The 14,924-nt window shown below is 32.3% G+C and overlaps 2 protein-coding genes across 10 annotated transcripts; both read left to right on the top strand.

Annotated features, from left to right (window-relative positions):
• The first annotated feature begins 2,956 nt into the window (after positions 1-2,956).
• Positions 2,957-10,200, top strand: LOC103491988 (uncharacterized). 9 transcript variants are annotated; one of them, XR_007819136.1, is made up of 4 exons: positions 2,957-6,762; positions 6,840-7,009; positions 7,999-8,088; positions 9,149-10,200. XR_007819136.1 is itself a non-coding variant. In XM_017045406.2 (2 exons), the coding sequence occupies exon 1, from the start codon at positions 3,852-3,854 to the stop codon at positions 6,750-6,752; it is 2,901 nt and encodes a 966-aa protein (XP_016900895.2). In that variant the 5' UTR covers positions 2,957-3,851; the 3' UTR covers positions 6,753-6,762; positions 6,840-10,200. The 9 variants fall into 9 exon arrangements, 1 of the variants encoding a protein (XP_016900895.2); XR_007819134.1 differs by having other exon boundaries at positions 9,123-10,200; XR_007819135.1 differs by having other exon boundaries at positions 2,957-7,009.
• Positions 10,201-11,275: 1,075 nt separating this feature from the next.
• Positions 11,276-14,250, top strand: LOC103491989 (annexin D8). The gene is made up of 6 exons (XM_008452139.3): positions 11,276-11,348; positions 11,785-11,930; positions 12,020-12,238; positions 12,478-12,693; positions 13,516-13,605; positions 13,796-14,250. The coding sequence occupies exons 1-6, from the start codon at positions 11,276-11,278 to the stop codon at positions 14,015-14,017; spliced, it is 966 nt and encodes a 321-aa protein (XP_008450361.3). The 3' UTR covers positions 14,018-14,250.
• Positions 14,251-14,924: the final 674 nt, after the last annotated feature.

Raw genomic sequence — 14,924 nt, 5'->3', positions numbered from 1 at the left:
ATTCCTTTGGGTTCACCAAAGACCATATATGTTCCTACGGGATCATAGATTGCATGTATTTGGGAATGTGCCAGTTTAGGGGTACCACTTTACAGGACTTTAATAGAAAGTTAACAGGCACCTAGCAGGACTAGTAGTAGATCTCTTACTGAGTATATTTTTATACTCACTCTTTCTTGTTTAATTTTACAGGCAGAGGTAGAGATAAGGGCAGAGGGAAGCTGGCGAATGACAAGAAGTAACCGTGGCAAGCCATAGGGATCATTTTTGCTTCCGCCTTATGTCATTTGACCAGATGCACTTTTTATTTTATTTTATTTTATTTATTTATTTATTTTTCTTTAAAACTAAATAGGGCCCGAGTTAGGATTTTATTTAAATTGTTTTTGCTTCATACATTTGTTTATGATTTTTAATGATAATTTGAGGTTTTGTTTTATTTTCTATTTTTAATTTAAGATATTTTGCTTATCTTATAATTAGTAATGACTTTGGCTTAGTATAAGGAGTTGGGTCGTTACAATGTAGGCTTATTTAATGGGGTTCTGATGTTTGGGAATTATAGATGTCTGTGTTTGGGGTGCAAGATTTGGAAATCTAGATTTCTGATGTCTATGTTCGAGGTGCTAGTTTTGAATTCTTGGGTTTAGCTAATATGTTTGTTTGTTTATTTTTTGTGAATTGTACATTCTAAATTTATCATTGTATCAAAATTTTAATCGATTTTCTTTTCATATTTGTACCTCTAATTCAATTTTTTGACTCTATTGATTTTCATGACAATAATGTAAAAACGAAAAATTTTAACATTAATTTTGATTATAGTTGCATTAATATGAATGGTCTAATTAGGAATATTACAAACCATTCACAAAATATAACAAATCATATAATTGGATGAGATTTACAAAAGTTCTAGTTAGACAACATTAAAAAGGGTCTAATAGGTTTCAAAATAAGCACAACCAAAAGGGTTATGCAAAAGCGAAAATAGTAGAGTTACATTTAGCCATAGTTATGGTTGCATTCCAATACGCATGCAATATATCTTATACCACTTTTATTAAAAGGGTTTAAATAAAAATGAGTTTTTTTTTTTTTTTTATAAAACACTTTTTTCTTAAGTCAATCCAAATAAGTCCCAAGTCTTTTAGTTAAATTGACTAAAAAAAAATAAAAAATATTATTAAACTAATAATAAACCATGGTATATGTGATATATATTTACAATTTTCAATATATTACCGATATATTAGTCTTTGATTTATACTTGAGATCATAATAGATAGGTCATCAATTTTCAGCTAAGAAAAATATAACAAAATAAACAAAATCTCCTAAAATGAAGGAAATATTAATTTTAAACAAAGAAGAGAAAATAGATAATTAAAAAAGATGATCTAATAATAATTATTATTAAAAAAACTCAAGAAGGAAAAGAAAATAGAAGTATGAAAAATATGTGCATTTTAAAAAATATTATTGTGATTAAATCAAATGCGTATTTGGAATGACTCAAGAAAGAAGTATTTCAAAAATTCATTTTTATTAATTTTTTAAGGTTTGCGATGGTTGCCAGAGTTGGTGGCTGGAAGTTCATCGGTGGATTTGTAAAAAATGACTCCCAATGGTCAGCTAACAATGATCACCAGAGGTGGTGTTCGGAGTTGGTCAATCAATTTTCTAGATTGAATTAGAAAAAAGTAATCCTTGGGCTTTAATAGTGTTTTAAACCCATGGGAATTGGTGTGGAAGCCTTGGTGAAGATAATTGTTGATCAATGGTGAAGACGGTTAACAGTTGCCAATGTTTAAAACAATTAGTTGGTCGTAGATCATCATCACAATCGGTCGCCAAGAGTCATGACTATTGATCATCACTACGACCATTTGTTAAATAGGCACGACATTGATAATTAACGATAACGATTGATCCTCGTTGATCAAGATGTTCACCTGACAATAGTGACGTCCAAAGTTGTAGGTCACAAACGATCAAGATGATTAATCACCGACGATCAAGACGATTGATGATCGATGGTCAAGACGATCCGAAGGTGACAATTATATTGATGATCCGAAGCAGAAGATTAGGACAATCGGTCGTCATGACCGTTGATCGATCATCATGGTTGATTGTGAAGTTGACTAACGTTTATTGCCAACGGTCATCAATGATCATTGATAAGAGGTAAGAGGTTAAGTGAAATCTTTTCTAAAACGTATGATATCTAATAAAAAAGGGGTTCTTTTAAAAGATATAACAAAATGACAAACTATTTACAGTGTATAGAACAATTTTGAAAACGGAAAAAAGCCTACAAGTTCATAATGGAAAATACAAAAAATATATCGTCAACCACGTCGTCAACAACGCCCGTAATATGTTTGTTATACGATTGTTTAGATTTGACTATTGTTTGGTATACGATCGTTTAGGTTTGAAATGATCGTGATCTTTTTTTAAGATTCTCTGCACACGATCATTTAATTTGGTTACACGATTATTTAGATTTGGTACACGATTATTTAGATTTGGATAGCCAAACTTAAAAGATTTTTTTCGATATTGTTTGGTACGTTTAGATTTGTCTACACGATTATTTATATTTGACTACACGATCATTTAGATTTGACTACACGATCGTTTAGATTTAGCTAAACAATTTTTTTCAAGATTCTTTAGGTCTACGATTGTTTATTTTTTCTATACACGATCGCTTAGATTTGATTATTTTTTGGTACACGATCCCAAATCTAAATGACATTTTTGTCAAGATCTTTTATATTTACCATCTTGAACAACTAAATAACAATTTGAAAAAAATAAAAAATAGATTTTTTTTTTAAAATATCAATTTTACGACTTTTTTATTTTTTTTAGATAGTAAATATTTTACAAATTTTTTATATTTATGAATATTTGTAAATATTATAAGCAATCAGTTTGGCTTGTTAAAAATGTGAAACATTGTTTAGCTTCGTAATTCCAAACCTATGGGCCAGCACCTCGAGAGAAAATAAAATTTTTCTGCAACTTAGAGAGAGAAAACAACGTGGGATCTATTTCCGGTGAGTGTGGTCGACGGTGAGAGATACAATTTCGTAGTGGGTACTTTGCAGGCGTGGGCTTCTTCTTAGTTTGCAGTGGGTTGCTCGACGCGTGGGTCTCCGGTCAGAGTAGGCAGTTTCCGACGGTTTTGGGGCTGTTTTTCGGCGGGTTGATCTCGGTATCAGAGACTATATTGTGCTCTTGGTACAGTGAGTGTTTGGGGGAGTTGCTCAAACAATTGGTCTCAGTCAAGAGCCGAATAATCGTCGTGATTGAGTATTAAATTACAGATTGTTTATCTTTGTTGAAATTCTGTAATTTTTATTAGTGATTGCTATTAATAAAATCCCTCCTACCTGGTTGTCAAAGTTGATGTAGACCAAATTGATTGAACCATTGTGTTCTTTATTGCTTTGATTATTTCTGCTGGCTGTTGCGTTCTGTTTGGGCATTGTGTTCTTGATTAAATTAGTACATAATTTTTACAGTAATCTATTTACCAAAGGGTCTGCAAGCATCAAGACAAGGAGGTTCTGTACCTGTTGAATGTAGTCAGAGCGAGTTCTTGTACTTGAAATCTAATTCATATTTTTACCTTTCAAGTCAGTAGCTGTGGAAGGTTATTAGTAATGCGTTGCTCAATTTGGTATGTCTTAGCTCTATGTTCCGCCTTTTCCAGACGACCAGTTGCTCGATCTTCAATTGTGCGAGGAATAAGCAGACTTACCATCTGCCAGCTGCTTTAAATAGTTACCCCCTTTTTGCCTCCATCTGCATCTCACCATATTTTTATACAATAGATGGTTTCCAAACTCATTCACGTGGCTGCATATGAAGCTGAAAATCATTTTGAGGTCTCTTTGAGACAAGCTTTCGAGCTTCTTGAACCAAAATTAAGACCTCCGTTTTGTTTGAAGATCCCAGACCCACAAGAATACAAGGAGCTGAATTGGGCTATTCTCTATGGGATTTTATGTGAACCGCATTTGGGTAAAACTCATATTAAGCATTTGCATGCAATTGTCACGGATGGTTATGGTCTGATTTGTTATCTGCTTCGAAAGGTTGTTAATGAACTGTATCTTAAACTCATTGATTGTGCAAAATGTCAAATATTTATGGTGACTAAGGAAATGATAAAGGTATGTGCTGTAGGGGTCGATGCTGTTTTGATATCTCTGTTGAGGCAAATTGTTGGTGGGGATTTTGGTGAAGGGAATTTATGGTTGTGTTTTGAATTGGTGAGTCTACTTTTGAACAGTTGGAGTTATTTGTTGGAAGAATTACCAGAGGTTATGCCAAGTGCATTATATACGTTTTTACGGTTATTAGCAGATCACTGTAGATTTTCTGATGAAAAATTGGGGCCTTTGAAGCAATTGGAGATTACGTTTTGCATTAAAGTAATAAGGGAGCAATTTCACTTTTGTTTGGAGATTGGGAGAGATTTTATTAGGCTCTTACAAGACCTAGTTTGTGTACCTGAATTTAGAGATGTATGGAAAGACTTGTTATTAAACCCAAGCAACTTTAGGAGTCCTGGGTTTTCTGATATTTCAAATTTTTACTACACGAGAACTTCAAGTCGATACTTCTTACTTCGAATTTCTCCTGAAATGGAGGCCCAACTGCGTTTTTTAATGACAAATGTGAAACTGGGCTCTCAAAACCGCTATCAGATGTGGTTTGCCAAGAAGTTTCTACACGGGCCTGAGAGTGAAACGATCATTTCTGACATTGTTCGGTTTATATGCTGTGCACACCATCCTCCAAATGAAGTCATTCAGTCTGATATTATTCCGAGATGGGCTGTTATAGGATGGCTTTTGACATGTTGTAGGAAGAAATATATTAAAGCCAATGTAAAACTTGCTCTCTTTTATGATTGGCTTTTCTTTGATGATCAAACTGACAAAATTATGAACATTGAGCCTGCAATGCTGTTAATGGTATTTTCTATACCTAGATATATTGATATGGTTCACACTCTTCTTGAATTTCTATTTCTTCTTGTGGACAACTATGATGTGCAAAGGAAGGATAAAATAGCTTTGGGTGTCTCTTCAGCTTTTAGCGCACTTATTGAAAAAGGAGTAATTTCCTCATTGGACACTTTGATTTCTTTTGGCGGCATTTCTCCATTACTACGAGACAGGCTTAGGATACTTTCATCATGTAAGAACTTCCAGGTTTCAAATGAAGTACAATTATTTGTACCTGATCACTCTGCAAAGCCTCTGCCTTCTTCGACTAAATCCTGCTCAGGCATAATAGATTTGGAAAGCCATCCTAGCCGCATTGTAGGCAATCTAAATTCTACATCTGGTGGTGCTTCTGTTCCTATTGTGGAGGATGCATCTGCCTCTCATCATTCAGTTGCAACAAATGTACAGCAATGTGACAAGATAGAAATTTTGGTGAAAAATCTTGGTGAAGTTACTAGAAAATCTTATAAAATGGGCCTCAAAACTCTGGAAGAACTTCTAGTTTTATTTCTCTCACTTGATGACAATGCACAAGATAGCAGTACAATTTTTTCCCCTGAAATACTGTCTTCCAGAATCTTAAATACATATGACTCAAGTGGGCATAAACTATTTTGTGCTCTTGAATTACCTCCAAATGGTCCCGGTTATGATGATGAAATAGAATCTGCCACTGCCTTAATAGTTCGTACCTTCATCTTTCATCATGAAAAAAATATACAACAATTGCTTTTATTTTGTTCTAGGAATGGTTTGCCTGTGGGAGCGCGATTGTTATCTTATGTAACTCGATTGGCTTATGAGGTGAACAAAGCAGGTTTAACAGAAAATGTTGAGTTTGAGAACAGTGAGAAAGCAGAAATTGATTCAAATGCCCAGTTATTGTTGTTCCACGTGAATGGATACTTTTCTTTTAGAAATGGTATGGGAGAAAACCCCCAAGAAACAGTTCTCTCTTTTTCTGGAACAGACAAGGAGGAGATTGCTAAGTTGGTAACAAATGCCTTTTCTGCTTATAGATGTTTCCTTGCTTATTCAAAAGATATTTTGCACAAAGATGCCGATGTATCTTTAACCAAGGTCTTCTATCGTGATTTGATGTCCTGTGTGGAATGGAATGCAAGGAGAGTGAAATTCTTATTCCATTGCATTTTTGATCTTCTCTCAGATTTATGCATATGCAAGGAAGAGATTGTTAAATTACTTGTTACCCTGTTGGATGACACTGATCTTGTTAATATGCAGTTCGAGATTATTGCAAAGAAATTTTCTGTGTTTGGTAAGGACATTAAATCTATTTTTCTTTTAGTTAAGAACTCTCTGAATTGGGGTTGTCTCGAACAACGTAAACTCTGGGGCTTGATAAGGTCCGAGCTTATAGTTTCACAGGTTCGGGTCGAGAACATAGTTTCTAAACTTTTTTGCTTGGGAGTATTAGATGCAAGCAAGCATGGCATTGCCATTGAAGGTCTTCTAAACTTGTGCTGTTATAATGCACCATCGCCTGAGTTTGTTGAGGCAATCATGTTGTTACCCAATGATGCATTTGATGGCTTCTCAGCCGCAGTTTTGGCTTCCTGGGCTGTATCGAACGAGTCGATGCTATTTCATAGCCTGGTTGATTTTGCAGGGAAACTTGGGAAGATGAATGAAAGTGAGGTTGTGGTAAATCATTCTGCAGTTTTATGGTTGGTGAATCATTTTAGACGAATCTGAGGAAGTGGAGGTTTGGCTCTATCTCCACAATTGCCTTTGTTCAGATGTTTCATGCAATCACCGATCTATATTTGTTGTTTTATGCAGAAGAAAAATTACGAAATCCGATCCATGGGAAACCACGAAAATGAATCTGTGGTGGTATCCAAATGTGATTGACCAAATATTAGAATTTTTAGTCCAAGGGAGAATCTCACTGAGTGGCTATCAAGTTGGTACAATACGAATCAAGGGAAACCACGAAAGCGTACAAGAGTGTAATGTTTAAGTGCATAACTCTGCAACTACTTGTATTTGTATTATCTTTTATTTCATTTAATTATGACATGTTTGAGAGTGGTTCTGAAATAATTAAAATTACTCTTGTCATTTTTAAAATAAGTTGAAAAGTTCTTTTAATGATCCCAAAATGCAAATCAATTTTAAATAATATGAAATTCTGTTTGAAAGTGTAAAAATTGAATTGATTTTGAGTAGGTGAGTTTCAGACTGATTTTAAACATGAAAAATTGATTTTAACAATTTCAAAATCACTTCCAAACATGTTCTTCACAGTAATTTTTCAAAAACTTATTTTGTGGATATATCCATGATCTCAATCAAAGTGGTCAAATATTGAGTTGGTGTTGCCAAGTCTGTGTCTTGCAGAGTATATTTATAAATAGGGTTAAGGACTTTAGACCCATCAGCCTTGTTACAATCGTGTATAAGATCATAGCTAAGGTGTTGGCTAGTAAACAGAAGAAGGTTCTCTTTTGGACGATCTCTATTTCTTAGGGCCAGTTCACTGCAGGAAGATATTCTTGACCAGACCCTTATACTAATGAGGCTATTGGAGATTATAGAAGAGGGAGTCATCACTAAGATTGACTTTTAGAGGACATATAACCATATGGTCTTGACCCTGCAAAGGAAGACTTTGGGTATACATAATATTGGATATGGAGTCGCATCAAAGTGGTAAAATATTCTGTTCTATCGTAAATGGAAGGCCTAGGAGTAGGATTTGAGCTTTGGTAGACCTTGGAATGGACTATATTTTGGATTTCATGCATCACTATTTTTCATAAGTATGTTGCTGATTCATATAATTCCAAGCAGTAATATAATTTTAATTTTTTTAATAATGTAACTGTAATCTATTTTCATTGTGTGGTTTTAATTGGCGGATAGTGTATTAGCTATCGTTCTGAATTTTACTTGCACTCCCACTGCAAAGATTCTAAGTACATCTTTATGATTTCAGGATGAGTGTATTTTAATATAGTTCTCGGGGAAAAGGGAGAAGCACATTAAGCTGAGGCACGTCTCTAGAATTATTTCTGGGGAACGGACTGTAAGTCTTCAATTCAAAATAATTATTGTTTGTTAGTCTGCAATTTAAATTAGCTGTTATTTTTAGTATCCAATTCAAAATAATTATCATTTGCTAGTATCAAGAATAATTACCATTTGCTGGTCTACAAGTGTAAATTGGATGTTTCCTATGATATTGCTTGATGGTCCAATAGTAAACATTAATGCAATTGTATGTGAGTGAAGAAGGTAATATATCATTACTGCCGTGTTTAATTTTCTGAACTTTTATTATTTGAATATTATGTAAGTTGATTATAGTTACAACTTTTCAGTTTCAATTTTATGGTTAAAAAAGTTCAGAATGCTAATGACTAATGAGTTGTCATTTTCATTTCATTCTCTTGCTTCTTTTTCCCTCCTTCCCTTAGATAAGAATGCTTATACTTTGTCAATATCCTTAGTTTAGATATGAAAGAAATTTGAAGATTCTTTTTTCCTTTTTCGTGACAACCCTTTTGACCCTACAACATTTGATGTCAAGGAAATTCATAGAAAATAAATTCTTAGGGAGGTTGTCATCGTGGATTGAACCTTGGACCTCTTTGGTCATTTATTAAGACTATGACTCATTTTTACCACTAGGTTAAATCCATGATAGTTTGAAGATTATTTTTTTCTCAACAATCTTCTTATATTTTGATGCTTCAATAGTACAATCCCATTTCGTTGCTATTAAATGGTGGCCGTCCTATCTTCTAAATTAAAGGTGTGATAGATACCTAATACTAGAGCAGGGGTATAAGAGTAATTAGATATTTTGGTAGTTACATGGAAGTATGGTTATAAATAAAGAAGTTGGTAAGGGAAGGAGGGGTGAGATTTTTTGGTTGAGGAAGCCTGCAACATTCCTTGCAACATTCCTTGAAAGAAAGGAAGGACATAAGGTTAGGGTTTCTTTTAATTGTTCTCGAGTCTCTGCAGTTTTATTACAGTTCGTTTGCTTTTATTAGTTGTTCAAGGATTGAATTATCAGCCCTTTTTCTGTAATTTTCATATTATATCAATATACAGTTGGTGTTCTATCAAATTGGTATCAGAGCACTCATTCTCTGGGAAATCGAAGGAAAATGGCAATCACAGCAACTTTGAGATCCATAGCAAAGACTATTGAGCGATAAAGGTTCAGGCCGAGGAGAACCAACAGTTGTTTTTAAAATGTGCGTTGAACTCATGGAGAAGAAAGAAAAGACAAAGAGAGAAAGAGAAGATTCGCTAATGAAATATATTGAAGATATGATACGTGAGAAGTCTACAACAACGAGAGAAACAAAAGATTTATTCAATTGTGAGAATAAGGTAGAGCAAGTTGAAGCTTCGATACTTGAAATAATTGAGGAATCGAAGACGAACAAGAAGATTGTTTAGCATCAAGCCGAGAAACAAAAACAGCTATCGGTGATAGAGAGCACAATCGACGGAGGAAAGATATCGACAAAAAGAACCAAAAACAAGGTACAAACGAAGAAAATAGAAACTGAAGAGAAAGAGAGGGATCGAAACAAGTTCGAATTGCTGGTGTTTAGTGTAAGTAGTTCTGTTGGAAGCGTTTTAGATGGTTATCAATCATCGGAGGAACACAATGCATTCAAGGATGGGTTGGAAATGAGACAGAGGCTGTTATTGCATTTTCGATCAGTAAGGGAAGTAGATGTCGGTGGACGATCTTTATCAATCAAACAAGAAACAATTGTGGAAGGTTGACGAGAATTATCGGTGAGATCTGAAAGGAAGACTCGAGTGAAAAAAAAGTTGTTTAAGGAAACAGAAAATGGTTGGTTATGATGGAAATGAAGAGGTCGGAAGTTGTCTGGTTCCGATGGGAAAAGAAGACGTTTGCAACTGTCTGGATGCGAAAGAGAAAGATCTACAGTTGATTGTTCCATGTATACTGCCATGTCAATATTTTTATCTTAAAATTTATGCTTCGTAATCATGGTTTTAATATTGAATAACAGCTGAAACTTTATTTATTTGAAGCATGTATACTGCCATACTTCTTTGAGAAAAGAATAGCCATTAGTAAAACTTTTCCTGTATATGTTTGTAACTTGTACTCATTTGAAGTGAATCAGTGTGTGTTTCTTCAGCACTTTTAAAGTGGATATATTATTAAAAACATGTTCTGATTTTTAAACTTTGTAGAGTTCGGCTAAAATTTTTGTGGACTGAAAAGTTTTTTTAGTTGGTGATGTGTTGTTTCTACTTTTAAAAATCACTATGGCTGTTGAAATATAGAATTAGCTGGAATCTTACCTCATGTCAGCAAGAAAAAAGCATATAACCGTTTCATTTTTTGTTCTAAAAAATCGAAATAAGAATTATGACATTGCTCGATTATTATCATGACACCCAACATGCAACTCCATTGTCTTGCATCGACATCCACACTTTTACCTACTTTGTATTTATGATGGTCCTGCACATGTTGACTTAAGCTTTTGAAAATTTAAGGTATGTTTGGATTGACTTAAGAAAAAAATGTTTTTTCTTAAACTCATTTTTTTGAAAATTATTTAAAATACACTCTAAAAAATAGTTTTGAACAGCTTTCAAACACTTTAATTTTTTTAAAATAACTTATCTTTTAAATTAAATACTTGAAAATATAATTCAAACACACCATTAATTTAAGAAGACAAATCTTTCACCTAAATCAATACAAGTTCAAATTAGGAAGTATAAAATGTTATGTTGAAAATATTGATGTGTCAGATAAAAGTTTAATATGTGTCATATGTATATCCAAACTCATTTTGGTTAAGACATGCTTCATTAACATTTAATTTGAATATCATTAATGTTATTTATAATATTAAATATCCAAATTTCCTATTTTCATATTGTTAAACGAAAAACCCAAAAATAAAATTTACCTTGAAGGAAAAAGGGAAAAGAAACTCCCTTTGATCATAACTTCACATTTGAAATAAGAGTTTAAGGAGATGTGTCATTAAAAGGTCACGTACCAAAGAGTTAACAAATTAAATTACATTCAAAGTTAGAACAATACGTTGTGAATTAAACGGACAGTTAAAAGCATAAAAAACTAAAACGTTAGAGCATTTCTTTTCCCATTATAAAAATGGTTGAAGTTGAATACAAACTTCATCGACAACAAAGTTCTTCAGAAAAATAATAGACAATTGATCAACAAAGCAGAAAGAATGGCCACTCTAATTGCTCCAAAGTACTTCTCTCCTGTTGAAGATGCAGAAAATATCAAGAAGGCTTGCCTAGGTACTTTCATCTCTCTTATTTTGTATATATTGAATCATCGACTTCGAAAAGGTTAACGAGTACAAACACTAATTCACAATGTATTTTTATTTTGTGGACTAATCCTAATAAAAACACTTTTGAAATTACTAAAACAAAAAACGATGTAATTCTAGTCAACGCTTATTTTCGTGAATCTTCTTTGATTATATAGTAAAACAAAGTTCAATAATACTATTTTTATTTTGGAAAAAACAAAAATTTGCCACATGACAAATATTTGATTGGATATCTAGTGGATGCAATAAAAATATAACAAATGTTCGATGCTTTGCCAAATTGAGTACATAACATTACTTTTTTTCTTGAGTTCAAATGTTCAAATCTCTGTACTATTCCAATGGTACCAAAAAATAGGTTTGATGGTTTAGAAATTTTATTTTGTTTATGTTTGAAGGTTTGGGGACAGATGAGAATGCCATAATCTCCATTTTAGGCCATAGAAATGCAAATCAAAGGAAGCTTATAAGGTTAGCTTATGAAGAAATCTACAATGAAGATCTCATTCAACAACTCAACTCTGAGCTTTGTGGAGACTTTGAGGTTAATTATATGTTCAATGATAGTTTTTATTTTGTTCTAAATTTAATTTTGTAACAAACTTTAAATATGTTATGCTATGATTGACACAGCGTGCTATAAGCCACTGGACACTCGATCCGGCTGATCGAGACGCCATTTTAGCAAACAATGCATTGAAAGCATCGACACCCGATTATCGTGTCATAATCGAAATAGCATGTGTTCGGTCCGCCGAAGATCTTTTGGCAGTAAAACGAGCTTATCGGTTTCGATTCAAACATTCCCTCGAGGAAGATGTGGCCTCTTGCACAACAAAAGATATGAGAAAAGTAAGTTCATTAAACAACGTAGTACATCGTGTGTTCTAATCAATCAACTTATTTATGTATTTTAATGTATAAATAAGGGGTCTTTTTAACATTTGAAAAGTCATTCAATTCCAAACTTACTCTAAAGTTCAAAACAACATTTACCAAACAAAAAAGTCATTGAATTAACTTATTTTCTAGAAAACAAAAAGGGATTATCAAAGTAAATATAAAAAATTGGCTCTTTCTGTTTTCTGCAGCTTCTTGTGGGGGTAGTGAGTGCTTACAGATGTGAAGGGAATGAGATTGATGAGAACATGGCAGAATTAGAAGCAAACATTATTGATGATGAAATCAAAGGCAAAGGTTGTAAGAATAATGAAGAGATCATAAGAATTGTTAGCACAAGAAGTAAGCCACAACTCAATGCAACTTTCAATCGCTATAGAGATATTCATGGTACATCCATCACCAAGGTACCAAATACAAATTTTCTTTTATATCTAATTATAAAATCTCGTAGATCTGTTCCATAACGCTTCCGTATATTGTTTATCGTTTTATCGTTTTCTGTTTCCTATCTTTTAATAATGAAGAATGAAATCGTATTTGATATTTGTTTCTTCTTCTCTTCTTTCCTTTGTCTTTTAATTTTCCCCTAAAAAAGAACAAAGCATGTTTGATAATTTCTGTTATTAATTTGAAACTTTTAAATTAGAATTGTAAACTTTTTTATATGAAAATAAGTTCTTTTTCCAAATTGAATATAAAAAATTTATTGTTTTATTTATTTTCAGATATTTATTATCCATTTTAGTAGTAAAAGATGATAAATAATACTTTTAACAATTATGTTTGGAAAAAATATAGATAATAACAGCAAGAAATTAGAAAACTGATTGCATTGTAACTTCCTATGACTTCTACACAATTTGAAAACGTTTTTAAAAAACAACAAATAAGTGACAACAAGAATTACCCGATACTTCCTTATTTTAAAAAGTGAAGCAAAAAATATGAACATGAACGAGGTTAATTATCAAACAAGTCCTATATTTCTCATTTACTAATTTTCTTATGCTATTCTTCTAACTCTAATTACTTTTGACATGAAGAAGTTTGTTAACTAAATCATATCGTTAGCATTTGAATATTTCTTAATCTCTCTTTGAGTTCTATACGAACAAAGAGATGAGAAATTCAAACCTAACAAAAATATGTTATTTTTAAATTGTTGAAATTATTTTCCACTTTATGATTCTCACTAATGCATATGGACTTTGATTTTTGAATTTCAGGGTTTAATAGGTGACTCAAGTGATGAGTATCTTGCGGCATTAAGAACTGTTATAAGATGCATTAGAGATCCAAAAAAATATTACGCAAAGGTACATATAATATATTTTATCAACTCATCCTATTAATAACTTAATAACTCAACTGGTGAAAGTATATAGTCATTCAACAAAAAGATCGAAAGTTTGAATAATCATTTGACCCTATATTGAACTCAAAATCTCTTTCCCTCGCCTCCTAGTATATATTCATGTGACTAATTAAAACCGTGTCGATATATAGGTTTTGCGAAATGCGATGAATACAATCGGGGTCGACAGAGATGGTATTAGTAGAGTGATTGTGACAAGAGCAGAAAAAGATTTGAAGGAGATTATGGAAATGTATTTGAAGAGAAACAATATATCTCTTGAGGAAGCTGTGAGTAGAGAAATAGGAGGAGACTATAAGGCCTTTCTTTTAGCACTTTTGGGCGTTGATCAACCTTTGAACCTAAAGGATTAAGTTCTTAAATTATTATTATTATTATTATTATTATTATTATTATTTTTCCATACTACTTTTGGAATAAGTTTTTATTAAACATAGGGTTTTGGATTGATTGTATGGTTCTATAGGAAATTCTAAGCTTTTCTTTTCCGTTTATTTTCTTTTGTGATATTCCTAGCTAGTTTCTATCTTTTAGATGGATTCTACGCATATATTTTCTTTAATAATATAAAGTACCTGATTTTTTTTTATATATATATTTATGATTTATTCTTTCTTAAGATACATTTATAATTAGGATTTAGACTTCATATTTTATAATTTATAACAAAGTCTTCGCACATGAAAATTTTTGTAGGATGATAGACTGATTGATTGAAGATTAACACTTAATTTCAATCACTTATTTTTTATGGATTTTTTATGATAGATACAAAATTGTTATCAACTTTAATGTATAAAAGTTAAATTGTTATTTATTAAATTCATGAAAAAAATAAGAATAAAAAAAAGTATAAACACTAAATTGTGAGGTAATTCAAATACTAATTTGTTATTTTCTGAAAGTTCACTAAAAGTCAACTTTTAATGTCCTTGCTATCCAAAAATAAACATAAAACTTCAATGTTATTTGTAGAATCTAACAACTTTTCTCTAATAGAAAGACTTTTTTTTTTTAGAATCTAACCTCTTTTCTTGAAAAGAAGAAAAAATAGAGAATACATGAACATACAAAAGAAAAAACAAAGGGCCTAAAGAAACCCACTAAACCCAAATTATTTTGTGTGACAGACAAGTTGTTGGCACGTTGCTGTCCGACAACACTCGGCCATATTAGGAGGGGCGGTGCTTTAAAGCATCAATGGTGCAAATCAATTTGAAAGAATATGTATAATCTCAAATAAACTACAAATGCAAGATA

The sequence above is a fragment of the Cucumis melo genome, chromosome 2 (genome assembly GCF_025177605.1).
Source record: "Cucumis melo cultivar AY chromosome 2, USDA_Cmelo_AY_1.0, whole genome shotgun sequence".
NCBI lineage: Eukaryota > Viridiplantae > Streptophyta > Magnoliopsida > Cucurbitales > Cucurbitaceae > Cucumis > Cucumis melo.
The sequence above is the reverse complement of the archived record's forward strand: the minus strand, read 5'-3'. Positions and strand labels throughout refer to the sequence as shown.

Bases quoted from the DNA above. Each gene is read 5' to 3' on its own strand.
- LOC103491988 (XM_017045406.2), top strand. From the start codon at position 3,852: ATGGTTTCCAAACTCATTCACGTGGCTGCATATGAAGCTGAAAATCAT.
- LOC103491989 (XM_008452139.3), top strand. From the start codon at position 11,276: ATGGCCACTCTAATTGCTCCAAAGTACTTCTCTCCTGTTGAAGATGCA. The intron at 11,931-12,019 runs GTTAATTATATG...TGATTGACACAG, and splicing joins AGCTTTGTGGAGACTTTGAG to CGTGCTATAAGCCACTGGAC. The intron at 12,694-13,515 runs GTACCAAATACA...TTTGAATTTCAG, and splicing joins ATGGTACATCCATCACCAAG to GGTTTAATAGGTGACTCAAG.